Below are 21,858 nucleotides of genomic sequence, written 5' to 3' on the forward strand. Positions count from 1 at the left end.
TCGGGAGAACAGCACAGATTTTCTTTGCGAGATGCCAATTCTTGCCAAAACCCGCAAGAAACACTCAGAAGTCGGGGTAGTATTCCCTATCTATCCAAGTAAATGCAGATGGTTGGTAACGGTTACCATAGCCACACACTGTGAACTCATGGACAAATCAGGCTCAACAGATTCGTCTCGCCGTTTAGATTCGTCTTATGTAATGGGTTTTGTAAATAGTCTACGTTTAATACTCCTAATTAGTATCTAAACATTCGATGTGACGGGTGCTAAAAATAAGTCAGTGGAAGAAAACGGGGCCTCAGTTCGTCCCCTCTGCTGCTGGGTCGCCTGCATGGGGCCCGAATCCAACGGCTCAGAAGCGCCCGTACAACGTACAAGGTCTCGTGTCATCTCATAAACCCAGTGGGCCCCGGTGCGTGCCGCGCTTTCTCCTCGACGCGAGGGCGTCCGGCTCCTTCCCAAATCGTGGCGTGCTGGAGTAGGCTGCTCAGCACTGGATCTTATCTGCTCCCGGAAACTCGTGGCCTGGTGGGCCCGGGCATGAGTATTATGTCAGCCCGGCCATATTTTGGTCTCATTTTGTGAGATCTGCAATCTGCTATTCTGCGAAAGACAGGTGACTCGAACCCTCCAAATAATTGGGAACCCTACTACGTGGTCAGAGAAAATTGTCACGCACACTAACATTTAGGATTCACACTTAACCATCGATAGGGTTTATACTAAAATATATTCTCTCCGGTGTCAAAATATTTATCACTCTTAACTTTTACTTATAACTTTTAATCATTTGTCTTGTTAAAAAATTATTGTAAATATAAAAGATAAATTATGCTTAAAGTACAAAATAAGTCACAAATAAAATAAATAATACTTATATAGCTTTTCTAATAAGGTGAATGGTCAAACGAGGTGATCAAAAGTCAAGCGGTACAAAAAATATTCCGATACGAAGGTGGCACATTTTAGGATTTTCGAATGTTGGAATTGATTCATCGAGTCTCAACTCCCAACCAAATGATGGCCAGAGTTGACCGAGTTTTAACTTGAGAAGTTTAGACAGAAATTAAATCAAATATACCAACCCATGCTTAACTGCAAACGTTGTATGCCCGTATCCTTCACATATACATAGATAGATCGTGAATGTGCTGGAGTATTGCTCGCCCCTAGTATTTCTGATTCCAGCAATAATAATCCTAGGCCATGCACAGGTGTGTTAGCTTGCGGCTGCGCTAGGTGTGTTACTGGATGTAGACTCCTAGGATTAGAAATTTCTTTATTTGAACCGAAAGCTCGATCGATCTAGAACACTGAATGTTGCTTCCAAAATTCTGAAGTTTCATTTCAGAAACTCGGTTGTAAGTTTGAACTTCCACGTCGGAAATGGTGGCCGATGAGCGAAACACTTGTGACCTTCCTTTTTATGTGAAAAAAAAATCAAATCCATGAATTCATCAGTTGGGATTCGAATATATTTTCAACGAGATTACCTGTGGTGATCACGTACGGGCGGCTCGCTTGGGCTGTAAGTTAGCCTGTAACTGTAAACAAACCGGGCTCCCCCTCGGTCACGGCCCGGGCCTTGTTTAGTTCGGCGAAGTTGGCGCCGCCAAAATCACTGCACGCACTGTAGCACACTGTAGCGTTTCGTTTGTATTTATGAATTATTGTCCAAATATTGACTAATTAGGCTCAAAAGATTCGTCTCACAAAGTACAACCAAATTGTGCAATCAGTTTTTAATTTCGTCAACATTTAGTACTCCATACATGTACCGTAAGTTTAATGTGACGGGGAATCTTCTTTTTGCATAGTGCCAAAATTTGGATTCTGGGGGAACTAAATATGGCCTCGATGTATGTCTCAACAACGAACGACCATCCATCCATCCATCCATGATCCATGCAAGGTGCTCGGTGCATGTACTGAGACGGGAAGAAGAGAGGTACGGAGTAGAGCAGAAGAAAGAAGCTATAAGCATGTGAGTATGTGATAGGGGTCACACATTTCAAGGGGGTTCATACGGGATCCGTTGCCGCACAATTTCATGATCTGACATGCGTGCAGAGCTATGGTAGCAATTGATCCAAGAAATGGTGGAAGAAGCCAGAAGGTCCAGTATGGGGAAATTGGAATAATGCCTAGCTCGTTGGAAATAATATGCTTAGACGAGTGGTTTCGTCTTGTCAGATGTTATGCAACACACAAGCGTTCTTCTGTAAACACAAGGAGTTTAGATTTGTGGTAGTTCTGACGGTAACAGCCTGATTTTTGTGAGATTTACAACTGTCATCCTACACTCTCACACCAAATGCGGTAAGGAGAATCCATATGGCGGCGAACCAAGATGCATGGAGCCGAGCCCAGCCACCCAGCCTTAGCCAAGAAAGAAAAGGAAAAAGAAAAAGAAAAAGTGTACCCAAAATTACACATGGCCCCCCAAATATCTCACCTAAATGCTCTCTCCACCCGACCACCCCCCAGACTCCTCTATAAAGCTCCCCTGCCTTCCTCCAAGAAGAAAGGAGAACAGAGCAACAGGAAGGACTCTGCCAGATCGAGCCTTCTTCTCCCTCTCAATATCTCTTCAGACACCGGAGAGAGCAGAGCAAGAGGATCTCAGTCTTAACTTCTTAAGCAAAAAACGCACGCACGTAGAGATCAGAGAACGCGCAGGGCGTGCACGGTGCATGGGTCTCCTGGACCAGCTTTGGGACGACACGGTGGCCGGGCCTCGCCCGGACTCCGGCCTCGGCAAGCTCCGGAAGTACGCCTCCTTCTCGCCCTCCTCCTCCTCCTCGGTGTCCGCGGCTGCGGCCTCGCCGCCGGCCGCTGAGGGGGCGAGCCGCGCCGTGCCCGTGCCTCCCGTGACGCGCAGCATCACCATGCTCCGCCCCTCGGCGCTGTCCGTCGCCACGTCGCCGCGCAGCGAGTCCAGCTCCGCGCCGTCTTCGCCGGCCAGCGGCGCCCCGGACTCGCCCTTCGGCGCAGGTGACCGGCCACCCTTTTCCTTTCCTTGGTTTCTTTGGTGTTCCATTTCCTTTGTGCACTCGCACATAGGCAAAAAGAAAAAGAAAGAAAGAAAATTACAGGCACAGCTTTGAATTAACAAACAGAAATGAAACAAAATTTACGGTTCCATGCATAGCGCCTGGATTTTAGAGATCTATTGGGATCTATGCTACTTCGATGTTGGATCTTTTAATTTTTAGATAATGAAAGCACACATGTTCACATCAGGACGACTCTTTACACGTGGTATCTTGTCTCTTGGTGCAGCCACGACGCCCAAGGGAGAGGGCTGGAAGAAGCTGCGCCGGAAAGGCAGGATGGCCGCCGCCGACGGCGCCGACACCCCCGGCACGCCGAGGAGCCCCACCGTCTACGACTGGTGCGTGCCTCAACTTGCCTCCAAACAGCTACGAAGTACTAGTATCTAAAACTCCAACGTGCATATCTAGCTAGCTGCTTATCGTGTCACTGAAGATCCAAAAGCATAAATCACTGATATTTCTGAACGTATACTAAGATGGTTTACGTACAACGACCAAGACACGCAAGAACCTTGCTTGGATAATTGGATTTGATACGATGTTGTCTGATCTGCGTGTCTCGGCCGGACTCTGGCGGCAGGGTGGTGATCAGCTCGCTGGACCGGTGAAGTAGCCGACCGGGCCCAGCTGCTGCCCAAGACACAAGAACTGAACTGCACAAGGAAACCATCAGCAGCTAGCAAACTGAAGACGGATTCCTCTTTCAGAGCTTCTGATGATGGTTCTATGTGCTGTACATGTTAAAAATATGCCATCTTCTTGTAAATCCCCGTGTGAGTTGCTGCTAGTTCTGTAAGCTCTACTAGTAAAGCTCCTCAGCAGCTCGTGCATGTCACCGTATCCGTGTACAAAGCTGCCCAAGCCTTGAAGTGAAAGCAGAACCTGATGTCGCTGATGCTGGCGAGGTCGATGTAGCAGAGTCGTGGCAACGCTGTATGAGTGACCGCGTAGCGTCCCCTGCTTTGTAAGGCGCTACTCGCCTACTCCAGCACGAGCTGCTGCTGTGTAGAAAGTAAAAAAGAGTACTCGGCAATAATGCGTGTGGTTGGGTGTTCTGGATAAATGTAAATCCGGTAGAACACTTTCGCCAATGTCTTATCATGCTTATCCCAGAAATATCTTGTCATGGGCGTTGATTGTTTACCAATAATTCAGTCCGTCCATCGCGATCCTGACGTCAAAGCGATGCCAAGTTTATCCGGAAAGTCCCAAGTGTCACAGTGTTGTTACTACTGCGAGGTCAAAAGGGTTAACTTCAGTGATGTGTGACGGATCTTTTGGTGCATTTGCCAGCGACGACAAAGTCCGGTGCACACATCGCTGCTCGCCGTGCGCTTCGTGGCGCTGGGGCAGGTGGTGACGCACGGATGGATGGTCCCGGCGAGGGTGCGAGATGCTGTTGCTGTCTCCCTCCCGTCGATCCGATCCTTTGCTCTTGCTCGCTCCCCCTGCCGGTACGGGATGGCACAGCGTTGCCGCTGCCTGTCTCCGTTTCTGCAGCTCCTTTTCCAACGGCCAGTGGCACTGCTTTCCTTTTCGCAATTGATTGAGCAATCGAAATCATGGATTAATGGGCTAACGCTAATCTAGTGGCTTGGCTCCAACAACTAACCGTCAGGACATCATGAATCATGAATGTAATTTGGGATAGGTCCATTTTTGCATCAGGATTCAGAACAAGGTATTGGATAGTTTGGGTGTAAAACAACTCGAGTTTTTTATTTGGGGTCCGTCAGCCAAAATAGATTGTCGACAAGAGCAAAACGGATTTCTTCTATGCAAAACGGATTGCCAAAATAATGGAGTAAAATGTATGATGTTTAAAAACAACTTAAATTATTTAGCTCATATATTTTAGAGTTAAATATATTGGCGTTCTCAAACTTGTTCCACCGCATCACTTTGATCCACGAACTATCAAAATGCTTTTCGTGAGTTGGTGAACCTAAGTAGTACAGCAAAACAAGTTCAAGGGATACTAGTGTGTTTAATTCTGTATTTAAAATGGACTGAGTATATATCTAAATTATATAAAAATGCAATTAGTTCAGCTCTTTGGAGTGTAATATATCTGTTACATTATTGAAGCGTATTCTTAGGTACACTGCACACATACATGCATCACCTCTGGTTCCAATCATTTATTGTAGAAAAAGCATATAATTACTTTAACAATCCATCAGCCATGATAACTGAGGGGGTGTTTGGATCTTTAGGACCTCCTAAAATTTATGTCACATCGAATATTGGAAGGCTAATTAGGAGAACTAAATATGAGCTAATTATAAAACTAATTACACAGATGGAGGCTAATTCACGAAACGAATCTATTAAACCTAATTAATCCATCATTAGCACATGTTTACTGTAGCATCACATTGTCAAATCATGAACTAATTAGGCTTAATAGATTCGTCTCGCAAATTAGTCTCCATCTGTGCAATTGGTTTTGTAATTAGTCTATATTTAATACTCCTAATTAGTATATAAACATTCGATGTGACAGAAATTTTAGGAGGCACTAAAGAAACAAACACCCCCTGACCATACCAATAGGAAATATTTTTGCATAGAGAAACAAAAATCTTATTGACACTGGAAGTCATAAGTTCATAGTGCAGTACTACTGATTCGTATGTAGTACTACTTATTGGTTGCTAGATTAGGCAGTCGCCAATTTATACGTAGAACTCAATCTCTCTTCCAAATAGTCGCCACTCTTGATAGGTGGAAACCTGAAAAATTGTCAAAGTTTGAAAGAAAATATGTGAGGAGTGGGTACCGATAAACAAAACCTGTCAATTGTTAGAATCGTCAAAGGGGACCTTGGTGGATATGCCTCATTGCAACAACTCTCCATGCATTGGATCACTAAATTTGGGCTTGGATCAATGAAGAAAGCAACCTGATCGTAATGAAAAACATAAAAGCTTAAGACGATGAAACATCGAATTAAGTAAGTGCACTTAGTTACTCACAGAATATCGCTCTTTGCCAACAGGGACAACACGATGCAATGTAGATCTGAAAGTTCCAATAGAAGCACATTAGAAGATATTGACATACAATCTTTTTTATTCTTGTAGGTACAACATGGCAAAGAAATGATAAGGAACCAAAAGAAGACAACTCCAAAGCAACCTTGCTAAATACTCCCTCCATTCCAATTATAGATCATTTTAGCTTTTTTAATTTATAGATATTACTATGCATCTAGTGTATGTCAAAAGTCAAAACGACCTATAATTTGGAACGGAGGGAGTAGGATGCATCATGCATGAAACTGAGATGCCATTTACGAAGACATTTAGAATATTACCTAAAAGTTGTATGCAAGACGATGTTAAATATGAATCAAAATCAAAGAAACCATTATGTTTTTAATGATATATAGATCTGTGAAGAATTGTAGAAAACAATGTTTCAAGTTGCCAATATACTTTTACGCCTAAAATAGTACGACAGAGAGTCAAAGATGATTGCTTCCATGTGCATGATCGCAAAATAGATAAACATAAGAAAGAAAGAAATGATGATACCTGAATACACAATTAGTCCACCTTTCCAACAGATCACCAATATTAACAATAAGGGACCTGCAATTAAATCAGAATAAGACCACGTACATACATGCATGCATACATACATACACACACACAAATGTACGTACGTATATACATGCATACATACACACACGCACACACATACACATACACATACACATACATACATACATAACGGGAATCATCTAAAGATCATACAAAACAGAGTCAACCAGTTTAAGAAAGCATATCAGCCAAAGAGATACAAAAGCAAATTAAAGCACTTGAAATTACTTGACTTTCTAGACCATTATATCAAATAACTATTCATCAAAATCATGGAATAAGTATTACCCATTAATGTGGTGAACATCTTCCCAAAGCTGAGGATGCCTATCTTTCTCTCTGCATATCTACAAAGTGCAAGGGTCCAGATTTACAAGAGAGAATCTAAATGACGATTTTATTTTTATTTTGGGCGAATATATTGTTTACACTAGTGATTGTGTAAAATGGATGATAATATTGACTTTTCAATTAAAATTTTAAGAAAAATGTCATGCCTGCAGGCCAGGTGTACCATCTGTTGCTAAAAGGGTCAGCATTCCATAATCTGAATGAGCTGCTGCACCAATATTTCGATCATCAGAAGCATTTACGTTACCTGCCATGAATCAATCACATGTTATACCATTTGATAGAACAAGCTGTACAAAAATAATACAAAGTCGTTCAACTCACCATATAAATTAAGAATGTTCACGTGCTCTCTAATAACAAATGGTAGGATGATGCAAAGTTTTACTATCAAATAATACAGGGCCGCTTTACTAAAGACTTGTCTTGGGTATCACTTGGTAGTGTCTTGTCAAGACTTGGCAATATCTGATTGTTTATTAGTTCCCTACCCATTAATACAACCAAGACACTCTAGAGGATCCATGTTCTCCTTGCTTTATAATGACAAATATTTTTCACAAAAAAAATATGCTTCATCCATAAATGTCCAATGTAAACAAATTTTTTATGCAAAAATATACGTTTTCCACATACTATATAGTCCATGAGGAACCAAGAAATGGCAAGAGAAACCAAAGGGCAACATTTCAATTGCATATAACCTAGAACAAAACTTTAATTGTTTCGTACGAAAGAGAAGGAAAGCTACCTGCATAGTGTAATAATCGAAGAACTGCTGTTGGGATTTCAAAAGCACCATTCTTTTGAAAGAATTCAGCATCAAGGTCCAAACTCAAAGCAATAAGAGACAATATTCTTTTGCCAGTAACCCTGAAAAGGAAGAATAATCCAAAAGATAGAGATAAATAGCTAATGGAATACATTAGTGAAACCATGAGAGATTGTATTAAAAAGTGTTGAAATTGTTTGTTGGATAGTGCAAAAACAAGGAAACTTACAGTGCATTTGCATGGTATGACATCATTGTCTTTCTCCAAGATGGAAAACATTCTGAAATGTGTGTGGAGAGAACAATCCTTTGTTAGTGTACAAATTACTAAATGGATATCCCATTAAAGGAGTGATGTGGATTACATATTTTTTAGAATGGTAGTCAAGACAAATAAAAACCTTCAGAAGGCCATTGATTAACATTGTTATGTGAATCATCGTCCTCTTCAGGCCCAATGTAGAAAGTCTCCTTGGAGTCTCCTACATAGGTAATCACCAATCAGTAACTCACAATCTCAAGTATGAAACAACAGCCTATTTTAAACTGGAAAACATGTAAGTTTTGAGATTAGTAGGATCACCATTAAATTATGAAACAATAGCCTATTTTAAACATATCTTGAGATTGACAAAGTCACATGGGTACATCGATGTCATGGACTCATCACCTACCACTGAAAGAATAATTCACCGTAAATACGAATTGGAGACTTGAACCCAGGTGATCAAGTTCCACTACAAGGAACATAACCAATTGAGCTATGCTGAGCTTATGCTCATTATTATTCTTATTTTCCCATGCTTGTTAAATTGCAAATTACAACAAACCAAATGAAAGTCACGGTTTGTATTGTTTGTTTTTTTCCTTTTGAATTCTTGTTCTTAGTGTTTTCCATTGGAAGATGCTTATATACTGTTGCATCATATTCAAAAATCATGTCATGAATTTGGGTCTGAAAACCTCATTGTTACGCAGCCTTGCATATGTCGGGTTTAACATGCATCTTCCGGTTGATTTGGCCCTAAATAGCTGCCCCCATGAGATACTCATACTCTAAAATTGAATAAGTGAAGAACTGTGTTGTAATGCAGAAGTGCGTGATGTTGACCTATAATCTCGTTGGTGCCTCTGTGGACAACATACATAGGAGTATTCACTTACTCCCTCCGTTCCAAATTATAGGTCGTTTTGGCTTTTATAGATTCACAGACTTTGTTATACACTTAGATATACCCTATGTCTAGATGTCTAATAATATCTATGCTTCTACAAAAGCCAAAACGACGTATAATTTGGGACGGATGGAACGCACCTTTACACGTGAGTTCCATATGAGGCATAGCTCCTTTTTCCCCTCCCAAAACTGGACTAATAGCTTCAAAAATTAACTCACGCATGTCCCTCGCGTCTACGTTTTCACTGTTCTTGCACGTGCACGCATATTTCAGGGGTTCAAACGCTGGCACCCGGCCTCTTCCCTAATCCCTCTGTTCCCTAACGATTCTTCTGGGCAAGGACAATGTTTTTCAACATGCACCGGCCGGCATGATCCATCATCATTCATGCTATATTAGCATAAAGCGGGCTTTTGTTCCGGCAACATGGGAACAAGGGCGTAAATAAACAAGTTACCACCTCGGGAGTCGGGGTTGTCGTCGACCTTCTCGGAGTAGGGCGCGGTGTATCCCCGGTGGCTGCTGTTCTTCCGCAGCGCCATCTTCTCCTCCACGGGGCGCTCGAAGAACTTGCGGCTCTCGGCGAGCACCCGCTCCATCAGGGCGCGCTCGATCCCGTGGTTGACCACGTAGAAGAAGCCGTACTCCACGCACGCCTGCAATGCATTGCGTACCGTGGTGATCAATCCATTAATAGAAGAAAGAAATTTCGATGGAGAAGAAGTTCAGATCAGGCTCGGACGTCGGACCTGGCGGATGGACGTGGCGGCGGCGCGGAGGTCGGGGGACGCGAGGTCCACCACGGGGAGGTCCAGGCGGCGACCGGCGCCGGCCATTGATCGATCTCTCCCGCTCGCTCAGCCTACTTGCAGCCTTGGAGGGAACGTAACGAGCAGTGCGGCGAGCTCAACTTTCTTGTAATGAGCCTGCTCCTTGTGCTTTTCACCTGCTGATCGCGTGGCCGGCGAGGCGAGAGTTTAATAGCACGTTCCGCGTACGCGCGGAGTCAGACCGAGACATGTGCCCGGCGTGAGTCGCGCGGGGACTAGAGAACTGCGCACGCGACCCACGCTGACAACGAAACACGGCTTCACGGGTCGCCCCAAGATCGTGGACACGACGATTATATTGTATAGTAGGTGGTTCCGCTGCTCTGTGTCTGAATGATGATCAGCGGGACTAGCTGTTCACGGGCCAAACCGCAACATGATTGCCCCGTGTTGCAGCATTATTCAAAGCTGCAGCATCGGAACTCGGCGAAGGCGTTGATTCGACGCGAGTAGCATCAAATCGAACATCCGACATGTTCCGGATGCCGAGCAAGGCAGCGCCCCTATCTGCTCCTTGCCGGATCCAACTGAATAATTGATGCCACCGGCTCACCGCATTTGGTACTACTACTTCATTAGCTGCAGGTCGCTGATCCAGTGCTATAGGGCGCTGACGTGTCGCACGAGTTAACTATTAATTAAAAAAATTAAATCTGAACAAACATCATGGGGACGTAGCTCATATGGTAGAGCGCTCGCTTCGCATGCGAGAGGCACGGGGTTCGATTCCCCGCGTCTCCAGAAGCTCAATTTTTTTTAAATTTATGTCCCCTCTTTTTTTTTATTTCCATCTTTTATTTTCTTTTTTTATTCCTCATCTTGCCAATGCAAATTGCGTCTCTGTTTTTATTTGCTTCTCTTCTTTTCTTTTTTGTTTATTCCTCATCCTGCCAATGCCAATTGCGTCTCTAGCCTTCCTCCTTTTTTTTTTAAAGTGGATGCTCATTCTTTATTCAACAGACGAGGGGTCTGTGTGATCACGACCCATCAAAGTGCTTACAAAACGTGGGAGGGGATCATTCCAAATGCATGGATTGTCCGGGTCCCGAGCTAAGCCTGAATGAGCTAACTCACGCGCACACTGATTACACGATTACACGAACGTGGAATACAGGAAACATCCAGTAGAACAAAGTGCATAGCTAGGAGATCTCAAGCTTCCCTGAAATAGCACCACCTGGTGCTTGGTCAAAAGTGGACGACCGCAGAGCAGAAGCTAAGGCTCCGTTTGGCTGGTTGAATCAGTTCCGATTCTTCTTTTGAATCACTGGAAACACTGCCAAACGGTCACAGAAGGCATCGGTTCCAGCTAGAAATGTTTCGGTTCCAGCTAGAAATGTTTCTAGTGTTTCTGTTTTTTCTACTATGGATCAGAATCACCATCCAGGTAGTTTCTCGTGATTCTGATTCTTGTTGTCCTACCTTCCATCTAATCTATAAACATTTTTATTGGTCCTTTTTAAGCGCAACAAGTTAAAATGGGTCGCATTTTAAACGTTCTTCACTAAAAAATCAATATTTTCTTGTAAATATATCAATTTCTATAATTTTTTCATGTAAATATATTGTTTTTAATTGCCTTTTAAGAATCCGAATCTAGCCAGTTAGCCAAACGATTCTACAAAAGTGATTCTGATTCATACGAGAAACGTTTTCAAAGAGAATCTGGATTCGAAATGTTTCTACGAGAACCTGGATCCCTACCAAACGCGCCCTAAATTTAAAGAGTCAGTCTATGATAACGCGGGAGATACCCCTGTCCATGGCAGCTTCAAGGGCAGCTAGGCAGGCTTCTCCCTCGGCACTTAGCACATCAGTCACTGCCAAAGAACTCCATGACCATCACTGTCCCTGATCACAAAGCCCCATGCACCATCCTTCTCTTTTCTCTCCGAATGCTCCATCAGTATTGATCTTTAAGCACATCTGGTGGTGGAGGAATCTGTACTTTTGTTTTCACTGTGAAAACTCAGAGGCGCTAGGAGGAATGTCGCCCTTGCTCTAGGGTCGACGATTGCGTGTTAATTGAATGACTCAGAATAGCCCCGGTCGTGGTTTTACATAGGCGCAGATAACAACCAGGCGGCAGGGGCTGGAGACGTTTGTTACAGATAGATTTTATCTAGCTAATAACTTAACTACTCAAACTATATCTCCAGCTCGATTACAACTCATGTTGTTAATCTGTTACAATTTAGAGATAACTCACGCACGAATATGGCTGAATCCTGATCTCATCTTAACACCTTCCCTCAATCATAACCGTGTTAGGTTAAGATTGGCCTTGAAATTTTCAAGTAACCTTACCGATAGAGCTTTTGTAAATCCATTAGCAACTTGATCGCCTGAAGAAACATATTCAACATCTAGTAGCTTTTGTGATACCCTTTCTCTCACAAAATGATAGTCTACCTCAATATGTTTTGTTCTAGCGTGAAAAACTGGATTGGCCGATAAAAATTTAGCACCCATATTATCACACCACAATCTAGCTGTCTTAGGACTTTTAATCCCTAACTCACGCAGCAAGATTTGCACCCATATTACTTCAGCTGTCGCATTTGCAATTGCTTTATATTCAGACTCCGTACTAGACCTTGACACTGTTGCTTGCTTGCGAGCACTCCAAGATACCAAGTTGGAACCCAAGAAGATAGCAAAACCTCCAGTTGATCTCCTGTCATCAACACTGCCTGCCCAATCAGCATCTGGAAAAGCACTCACCAGAGTTGACGGTGACTTGTGTATTCTGAGTCCCAACCGAGTACATTGCTTCACATATCTTAAAATTCTTTTCACAGCTGCCCAATGAATAGTTGTAGGAGTATGTAGAAACTGGCATACTTTGTTAACAGAGAAAGCAATGTCTGGTCTAGTAAGAGTAAGATACTGAAGAGCACCTACAATACTTCTATATTGAGTTGCATCTTCAGGACCTAAAAGTACACTTTCATGAACAGAAAGTTTTTCGCTGGTAGACAGGGGTGTTGCAACCGGCTTACAATCCGACATTCCAACTCTCTTTAATAAATCTAAAGCATACTTATCTTGTGTTAACACTATTCCATCACATACCTTGGTTACTTCAATACCCAGAAAATAATGAAGTTCCCCCAAGTCCTTAAGAGAAAATTCTTTATTCAGATCTTGCAGTAAAGCTGTTGTGGCCTTCTCATTTGAACTGGCAACTATTATGTCATCCACATAGACCAACACAAACATAGTTACACCTCCTTTGTTATAAAAGAATAACGAAGTGTCAGCTTTAGATGCATGAAAGCCAAGACTAATTAGCTTTACACTTAGCCTTGAATACCAACCTCTAGGGGCTTGTTTCAACCCATATAAAGCCTTATCAAGCCTGCATACATATCCTTGCTTAGACTTATCCTCAAAACCAGGAGGTTGTTGCATATGAACTTCTTCATCCAGATTTCCATGAAGAAAAGCATTATTGACATCAAGCTGTCTTAGACTCCAACCACAAGATATAGCCACAGATAAAATAATTCTAATTGTAGCAGCCTTAACCATCAGACTAAAGGTGTCTCCATAATCAATTCCATATTGTTGTTTAAACCCTTTTGCTACAAATCTTGCTTTATATCTATCTAAGCTTCCATCAGACTTTCTTTTGATTTTGTACACCCATTTGCAACCTATTACATTTCTCCCTTTCTGAGGTGGAACAAGATGCCAGGTCTTATTTTTCATGAGTGCACCATATTCAAGTTCCATAGCATGTTTCCAATTAGTGTCAGCTAAAGCCTCATCTACAGTACGTGGTTCCCCAGTAGCAGCAAAAAAATCATATTTTATTGTACCATCACCATATTTTATTGTACCATCAGTATAAACATTTTCCTTTCGAATACCAGATTGCAACCGGGTTCTAGGACGAGTCATACCAGGGTCTGTCACAGCTGATCCAGCAGCATCCACAGAAGATCCCGGCATCGCCTATCCCTCCTGTCGCATGCCGTTGTCTGGCAGGCCGTCACCACCGCCATCATCATTGCATGCACCACCAGATTCGCCAGCTTGTCCCCCCCTCCCCCCCTTGCTCCCAATAGTGGGTGCATGGCATCTCCCGGTAGGTTGACAGGACAACGCACAGGTGAAGGCGCCGGTGATGCAGTCTGTTGCACTGTTGGAGGATGCGATCCCAAGGCTGATTCTGTTTGCTACTGCTCCAAATCAGCTTTGTGCTCCGAGTCGCTGGACCCATTATTTGCTGCCGTATTTGACATCTCCATGAGTTCATTTGACTCCAAATGTTGTGCATCATTCTCAACAGGGTCATTAGTAAAGTTTGATGAATTATTAGCATGCTAATCCGCTACGTGTTCTACCCCCACATAGGCTAAAATCAGGATTTAGGAGTGAGGGAGAGAGATTGGTAATTTTAGATCTTAACCGAGGCCCTAAATTAGAATGCAACTGAGAAAACGGAAATACACTCTCATCGAATATGACATCACGAGATATGTAAATCCGACCTGTAGATACCTCTAGGCATTTGAACCCTTTGTGAAGAATGCTATAACCAAGAAAGACACACTGCTGGGAATGGAATTGGAGTTTGTGAGTATTATATGGACGTAAATGAGGCCAACAGGCACGCCCGAAGGTTCTCATGGCAGAGTAATCTGGTTTTTAATTATATAAACGCTCTAGAGGTGTAGATAGGTCAATGACCTTACTAGGAACTCGATTAATGAGGTAGATAGCAGCAAGAAAGGCTTCATCCCAAAATTTTAAGGGCATAGAAGCATGAGAGAGTAGAGATAGACCAACCTCTACTATGTGGCGATGCTTTCTTTCAGCAGAGCCATTTTGCTGGTGTGTGTGAGGACATGAGACATGGTGAACAATGCCAACTTTAGAGAAAAAGTAATTAAGTTTTTCATACTCGCCTCCCCAATCTGATTGCATGGCAAGAATTTTTCTATCAAATAATCTTTCTACCGTATCTTGGAATTCTTGAATTTTTGGAAAATGTCAGATTTGTATTTGAGGAAATAGATCCAAGTAAACTTGCTAAAATCATCGATGAAACTCACATAATAATGTTTTCTCCCAACAGACTCTGGTGCTGGACCCCAAACATCTGAGAAAATAAGTTCAAGAGGGAATCTAGAGACACTTGTGGATTTAGCATAGGGGAGCTAATGACTCTTAGCTTGCTGGCAAGCATTACACATAGTGTTACTAGATTCATCTAAACATGGGAGTTTATTCCTACTGATAACTTGCTTAACAATAAACGATGAAAGATGACCCAAACGACTATGCCACCTTGAGAGAGGAATCTTGGTGGCAACACACACTTGCTTTAAAGATGATGCAGGAAGAGGGTAGAGACCATTGCGGCACCTCCCTTCAAGAATTGTGTTCTTCGTGTCCTGATCCTTGATCAAAAAGAAGTTTGGGTGAAATTCAAGAAAGATATTATTATCAGTAGTAAGACGATGAATAGAGACAAGATTCTTGGAGGCTTTTGGAACATAAAGAATATTGTTTAAATAAATAGGACGATTGGGGTACGAACAATAGTATGACCAACATGGCTAATATCCATACTTGACCCGTCGACAGTGTGAATTGTATCCCCACCATTATACTTTTCTCTAATATGTAGCTTCTCCAATTCTCCAGTGACATGATCAGATGCATCACTATCTACGTACCAGTTTGTGTCCACCGTGTAGGAACGATTTGTGGCGGCGACAAACCTTTTGTCCGGGACAAAATACTCTTCAAACCGATGCCAGCAAGCTTCTGTGGTATGACCCTTTTTATAGCATACCTGGCAGATTGGCCTTTCATTATTGGAGCTGCCTGCACGATGACTTGTGTAGTAGTTATTATTGTTGCCGCCTTGCCTTGCGCCGGAGGAGCCGCCGTGATAGCTTCCACGACCATGACCAGGAGGAGGACCCTAGCCACGTCCACGACCAGATGTGCGCCCACGAGGTCCTCCACAGCCATCACGACTGGAGTAGTTTGTTGACCCTCCTTGCTTGCCATAAACCAACTCCATGCGAGTCTCGAAATTCAGGAGCTGCGAGTACAACTCCTTGATCGAGATCGGTTCCACCCTAGCAACCAGGGTAGACACAAGGGGATTGAATTCTTCATCTAGCCCGGTGAGAATATACTCAACAAGCTCTTCATCTTCAAGCGGCCTTCCTGCTGCCGCCATCTCGTCACCGAGACTTGTCATCTTCATGAAATATTCAGCAACCGACGAGCTTCCCTTCTTTGTGTTAGATAACGCAATGTGCATGTTCACAGCCCTCGCTCGGGACCACGACGCGAAGATCTCCTCAATGACTGCCCATGCCTTGGCCGCTGTTGTCATCGAGGAGGCTTAAGAGAGGATGTCCTTGGACAGAGATGAAAGGAGGTAGCTCAGGACCTGTTGGTCCCTCGCCTCCCACTCTTCAAAGGTCGGATTTGGCTCTTTCTTCTCCTTATCACCATCTGTGACGGTGATTTCTGCTGCAGGTTGCTTTGCCTCACCAATGAGGTGCCCCATGAGACGCGTGCCGCGCATGGTAGCACGGACTTAGGCCTTCCACATCTTGTGGTTGGTCTTGGTGAGCTTTTCAGTGACCGGTTGCCCGATCAGCATGTTCGCCGGGAACGCGGAGGAGGAACTTGACGCCATGGCTGGAGCTCTACCAATCTAAATGGCTCTGATTACCATGTGAAAACTCAGAGGCGCTAGGAGGAATGTCACCCTTGCTCTAGGGTCGATGATTGCATGTTAATTGAATGTCTCGGAACAGCCCCGGTCGTGGCTTTACATAGGCGTAGATAACAACCAGGTGGTAGGGGCTGGAGACGTTTGTTACAGATAGATTTTATCTAGCTAATAACTCAACTACTCAAACTATATATCCAGCCCGATTACAACTCAGGTTGTTAATTTGTTACAATTTAGAGATAACTCACGCACGAATATGGCTGAACCCTGGTCTCATCTTAACATTCAGAAACTGGATGTTGTATGCCATCTCCTTAGCTCTGTGTACCACCTCTTCTGTCGACAATATGTGTTTTCTTCTGCATTGGCCTAGTTTCTAGCATCCCACCTGTTAGCGCTTATTATTGACACACTTTTAGTGCCATTTAACTAGTGTTTTCAGGCATATTCTTATACTAACTCGCCACTTGGTACCTGAAATAACCTCATATTTGCATGTGTGTTGTGTTTTGGACCATATTGTAAAATCACAGGAAATATGACATAAATGAAGGGTTTTTCTACGAGTTGGATTTGGGCCCGGACTTTGGATATTGGAAGGCCCAAACACGAACATTGAACTGTAGGCCCGCAGGAAGAGCTGAAACTTGCATGGAACATATCTTCCTCATCTGAACTCCAATTGAGGTGAATTTACAAGGAAAATTGCATAGCTCGATGAGATCTACAACTTTTGTATGAAGCGCTCGAGCATTGGAGGCCAAAACAGGGCAAACTGATCGGCTTAGAGGGGTCTAGGCCAATCGGCCTAGCCCATTTTTGGCCCCGATCATTGAGCCCTTCTACCAGGAGGAAGCATGCGACGTCTCTAGGGTTATTTTCCAGATACTTGGCTTCGAAGGCACCCCAATCGACACCGGCAACTATAAATACCTAAGACATCCAACAAGGAGGAGAATCCCGATGAGTTTAGACCTGGCCGTCTCCACCACAAGATGAAAAATAGGGATTAGATCAGTTCACCGCGACGACCAACGCTGGCGGGAGTCAGGAGGCGCAAGGAAGCCCTCAGGATGATCGACCTAAGGAGCCCTAGGCTGATCGGCCTAGGGTGTTCCTGCACCCCCTCGCCGCCATCTTCGGTGACAACGTTCTCCAGAGTTTCCTTTACCCCTTTTTGCATCAATCTATGTAAGATTTTGGGGTAAAGCCTCTGTTCATCCCTAGGATTATTTGGATCCTTGATATGTAACTGCTACATGTACTTCATGCCTATCAATTCTTCATGGTCTATATCTTTGCAATGCTTCATTCATATGTGTTCTAATCAACATATATTCTTAGTAGAGTTTGTGGTATCGTGATGATTAGCGTAACTCTGCGGATGCTTTGATATAGATGTGGGAGCAGAGTTGTTGAGTATCCCTGCGTAGTGACGGTATGCAGGAGGGAAAGAGCCGAGCGAGCACATGATCTCTGTGATAGCTAGTGAAGGCAGCACCTATTTGTGTAGTAGATGCATATTCATGTGAATCTAGATCCTAGGGAGGGAACGCATATCTATCTCTGTTATCAGCCTTTGCTTCTTGTTCCTTTGTTTAGTTTAGATTGGTTTGTCTCTCTACACAACCTATATTGCTTGATCTCGTTAGTAAGATTAGTATAAAGTGAGAGCCAGCGTTTCACTTGTTTCATGGATTGATAAACCTTGGAGGAATACTGTAAGAGAAAAGTTACAGCTGATCCGTGCGCTTGTGGTTCACAAATTGGCGCGCTAACTGCAGTCAATACTACCATATCCATAAGAAGCTGGATACTAGGATCATTTCCTCCTCTTTCATATTCAGAATGTGCCTTACCACTTCACGCGCAGAACTCATGGATAATAGACAAATGCGCACATCCTCCAAATCCATGGCCAACCAACACTTCCTCATCAAAGCGTTAGCACACAGGGCATCTAGTGTCGACCTCATCCACCCCCTACGCTTAATGTTCATCCGAATAGGCAAACTGTTATGGGCCAGACGCCATAGGAATTGCTTCACCTTTGGCAAGCAAGGGAGTTTCCAGAGTTGCATCCAATGAAAGTTGCCTTCCAGGCTCGATGTAGAACTTGATGAGCCCGTTTATCTTGATTGTTGCTGTTCTCGGTTATCCTCCAGCACATGGTAGGCCGATTTCACATTGAAGACACCCTTCGCGTCATAGTGCAAGGCAATTGTATCCTCCTTTCCTCGCTTAATAGGTATTCCCTCCATTCCAAATTAGTATTTGTTTTAGCTTTTCTAGATACATAGCTTTTGCTACGTATCTAGATATACATGTATTTAGATCTATAGCAAAAGCTACGTATCTATGTATCTAAAAAATTAAAACGAATAGTAATTTTAGGATGGAGGGAGTGCAGCGAGCATGTGTTTCACATCATCCTCCCAAAAGATGTCCTCGACAAGCTCCCTGTTCTACTTGAATCTAACACAACATTTCCAGGTTAGCTGATTGCATTCATTTTTTTTTCTGCCACGAATCCAGCATGTAAATTGGGTTAGAAGGCGTAGGCTTATCTACTGGACGTTTGAATTTGGCCCAATATAGACAAGCCTAGGCCTAGGCCCGCAGCAGCCTGCTTCTTCTACACAAGCCCGGTTTGTGCCAATTTGGGCTCTCGAGCGCCTTGGACCAGCCCACACGACCCATCATCGCGTCCACCCGCATCGTCCTTCCCAAAAGTAGCGCAACCACGCACCGCCGGCGCCGCTCGCCCTCCCTCTCTCGACCGGCATCAGGCGACGCTGCTTCGGCTCCCGGGCGAAGCCCGCTGCTACCCCAGCGTCTGCTTCGGTTCGCCTCGGCGGATCCAGATGCTGTCGAGGCTCCCTCGCGCCGGCCTCCAGGCCCTGAACCGGGCGAGACCAGGTCCGTCATGCACCTTTCGCCTCGGTCCTCCTCGCAGCGAGCGGTCCCGTTCGCCGTTCTGCTGCTGCGTGTCTCCCCCAACGCGACAGGCTTTCGATGTGTGCGCGTGTGCTGTTCACGAGGTGCTCACCGGATACTACCACGAGGTTTTCACGGACTATAGGTCCGGTGCGCTCGTCGATTAGCTATCGGATGTGCTCGCTGAGGCTATGGACTTTGAATTCGATTCGTTTCGTGCAAAGCGTACCAAGCTTCAAGTAGTGTATGTGCGGATAGTCTCTGTCTCGGGTTGGGGCTTAGTTTGTAAACACCTATGGTGAATTGTTGGCCTGCTGTGGTTAAACAGCTAACCGTAGCTCTTGACTTTCTGTTACACGGTGAGTTCCTGGATTACTAGCTTTGGCAGACATCAGTTAGTTCATTTCGTTTTCCTTTTTGTTGCGCGTGTGGAATTGATATTTGTACTCATGGCATGGAATTTGGAGGTGATTTCTGTGCTGGAGTGCCTGATGATTCATTGTCATTTGAATTGATATTGTGTCTCACTGCTTCCTCTGATTTTTTTTGTTGATAAATCATGCCCCCAATATTCAATCAGATAACCTTTGGGGCAATTCATATAATTTAGCCATTTGACCTACTAGCACCCTTGAATTTATGCTTGGACCTTGTATTTTCGTTTTGAATGGAGTGCAGTTGCTCCATGCATCTTTGATCTGTTGTCTAGTTAGTAACTGGGATTCTCTTTACAATAGTATAAAGGGTGTATGCATTTGGACTAGCATTTCTCCTGCCAAAGTTTATTAAGACTTCTTATTTTGGATTTTATACAAGTTAAATACACTTCAGAAAAAATACTTCTATCCCTTGTTTTTATTTTGAAACTAGTGGTTGAAGTACATTTCAGCTTTCTTTCTTTTTTTTTTCTTATTGGTGCATGTTTTAAAGTGGCGCGTTCCACAATTTCTGTGACTACATTTGCTCCATGTGACCTGCCTAAATTTTTCTGACCGTATACCAGGTCAAAATTCAGTTCCTTCAAGGAGCCATGAAGTAGAGGCAATTAGCACTTATATGATCCGTGCGGTTAGTTGACTTTCTTTTATAGCACCTAATGTCCTTTAATGTTATAGAGTTTGTACTTCCTATTGCAATATGAAATTTACTCCTTTAGCAATTTCTCCTAGTGACCGGATTTATGAAATTGTGTGCATTTGTTGCCAGCATGTACTAGATATGCCTTCATTGCAACTGTAAATTTGTGTTAATCTGATCTCCAATCTCTTGAACTTGTTTCTTCATTCAAAATGTCAGATATACCCTGTCAGCTTTATGTATATATGAAGATGAATTTCAAATATATCTCATATGCTTAACTTTCTACATGCTCTAATGGTCTTCATCAGCTGCCTACTGCAAATAATTTGTTAACTATGGAATAATGAATGGAATTAAAAATTCTTTCAGGGGAGGAATTTATTCTGTTCTTCCACAAACGCTACAACAGGTGACAGTAACAACAAACTGGAAGCTAGGTGAGTTTTTTCACTTCCTGCGAAGAAATTAACTGCTGCTGTTTGTATGTATTTCTTGCTTACAAACCAGTATACCAGCTTGCCCCTGAAAGAAACCTTAATTATATACTGATTACAAATAGTATCTAATTGCCCCTAAATCTTGATTTCAATGTTTAATGCCTATGCATTAGGACCATTACAATCATATTTCAGATGATGATTGAGCGGATTTAAATTGACGACTATGAATCTAGGGTATAAAAATGAACCAATGCGATAACTTTTGCTGCTACGTTGGCTAGCAGTTGCACATCTCTTTGATATTACCGGCAATGGTGTGAGCCAGTGAGTCAGGAATCAGGGCCTAAGGGGCATACTCGCACCTGAATGATGTCTTTTTTCCATCAGATTTCTTCTATAAAATGCACAATCAGATTGTTATGTTAGCCTCTATCTAAAGCAGTTCGAGGTACTGTTTTTAGTCTAAAATGTGAAGAGGCAGGTGACTCCCTTAGACATCAGCCCCCCCCCCCCTAACCCACCCTTTTGCTGGGAGGATGAAAGAGTTACCTCTTCATATCTTAAAGAATTAAACTTGAGTCTTTGGAGCCAAAGGTAATCTTATCCTATTTTTAAGGCCTGTTCTCAGCATCTTCCTTTTTTAAGTTCTTATAAAAACTTGCATGTTTCATTTGCCTTTCCTTTGGACATGACTTTCGCGATCTTGTCATGGGACTGTTCCGTACAAATTCACGATTTGATCTCATAAGCTACAATTGTACTTTGACTGCACAATCCACTAACATGAGACGGTCCATGCCAGGACGGCAGCAGGAATTGCTGAGCAAGCCATTGTATCCTGAAAAATTAGAATGTTCACATACCTAAGGCTACACGCCATTTATTGCCAAG

The 21,858-nt window shown here is 43.3% G+C and overlaps 3 protein-coding genes and 1 non-coding gene across 7 annotated transcripts in view; 3 read left to right on the forward strand and 1 right to left on the reverse strand.

Annotated features, from left to right (window-relative positions):
- The first annotated feature begins 2,506 nt into the window (after positions 1-2,506).
- On the forward strand, positions 2,507-6,448 carry LOC101781668 (dormancy-associated protein homolog 3). 4 transcript variants are annotated; one of them, XM_004956846.3, is made up of 3 exons: positions 2,507-2,997; positions 3,286-3,397; positions 6,146-6,448. In XM_004956846.3, exons 1-3 carry the CDS (start codon positions 2,697-2,699, stop codon positions 6,165-6,167), a joined length of 435 nt encoding a protein of 144 aa, XP_004956903.2. In that variant the 5' UTR covers positions 2,507-2,696; the 3' UTR covers positions 6,168-6,448. The 4 variants fall into 4 exon arrangements, with proteins under 4 accessions (XP_004956903.2, XP_012698828.1, XP_004956902.2 ...); XM_012843374.2 differs by lacking the exon at positions 6,146-6,448 and adding an exon at positions 3,468-4,206; XM_004956845.3 differs by lacking the exon at positions 6,146-6,448 and adding an exon at positions 3,640-4,206 and having other exon boundaries at positions 2,508-2,997.
- Positions 5,586-9,930, reverse strand: LOC101781010 (2-oxoglutarate-Fe(II) type oxidoreductase). The gene is made up of 11 exons (XM_004956843.2): positions 9,718-9,930; positions 9,429-9,624; positions 8,192-8,272; positions 8,020-8,071; positions 7,770-7,891; positions 7,165-7,265; positions 6,956-7,014; positions 6,599-6,655; positions 6,038-6,083; positions 5,885-5,964; positions 5,586-5,794 (listed from the first exon to the last, which is right to left on the reverse strand). Exons 1-11 carry the CDS (start codon positions 9,802-9,804, stop codon positions 5,722-5,724), a joined length of 954 nt encoding a protein of 317 aa, XP_004956900.1. The 5' UTR covers positions 9,805-9,930; the 3' UTR covers positions 5,586-5,721.
- A 536-nt stretch (positions 9,931-10,466) lies between these two features.
- TRNAA-CGC lies at positions 10,467-10,539 on the forward strand. Its single transcript has one exon. It is a non-coding gene; the product is annotated as a tRNA-Ala (tRNA).
- Positions 10,540-19,235: 8,696 nt separating this feature from the next.
- LOC101780608 (2Fe-2S ferredoxin) overlaps positions 19,236-21,858 on the forward strand; it is a 7,157-nt gene continuing 4,534 nt past the window's right edge. The window contains exons 1-3 of the mRNA XM_004956841.3: positions 19,236-19,429; positions 20,451-20,515; positions 20,897-20,964. Of these exons, the coding sequence (XP_004956898.1) occupies positions 19,375-19,429; positions 20,451-20,515; positions 20,897-20,964 (188 nt within the window). The 5' untranslated portion in view covers positions 19,236-19,374. The remainder of the gene's footprint in view (positions 19,430-20,450; positions 20,516-20,896; positions 20,965-21,858) is intronic.

Source organism: Setaria italica, chromosome II (genome assembly GCF_000263155.2).
Source record: "Setaria italica strain Yugu1 chromosome II, Setaria_italica_v2.0, whole genome shotgun sequence".
In the NCBI taxonomy this organism is placed as follows: domain Eukaryota; kingdom Viridiplantae; phylum Streptophyta; class Magnoliopsida; order Poales; family Poaceae; genus Setaria; species Setaria italica.

Coding starts and splice junctions, on each gene's coding strand:
- LOC101781668 (XM_004956844.3), top strand. CDS start 2,697: ATGGGTCTCCTGGACCAGCTTTGGGACGACACGGTGGCCGGGCCTCGC. Junction 2,998..3,285: donor GGACTCGCCCTTCGGCGCAG/GTGACCGGCCAC, acceptor CTCTTGGTGCAG/CCACGACGCCCAAGGGAGAG.
- LOC101781010 (XM_004956843.2), bottom strand. CDS start 9,804: ATGGCCGGCGCCGGTCGCCGCCTGGACCTCCCCGTGGTGGACCTCGCG. Junction 9,625..9,717: donor CCGCCACGTCCATCCGCCAG/GTCCGACGTCCG, acceptor AATGCATTGCAG/GCGTGCGTGGAGTACGGCTT. Junction 6,084..6,598: donor TGGACTAATTGTGTATTCAG/GTATCATCATTT, acceptor TGGAACTTTCAG/ATCTACATTGCATCGTGTTG.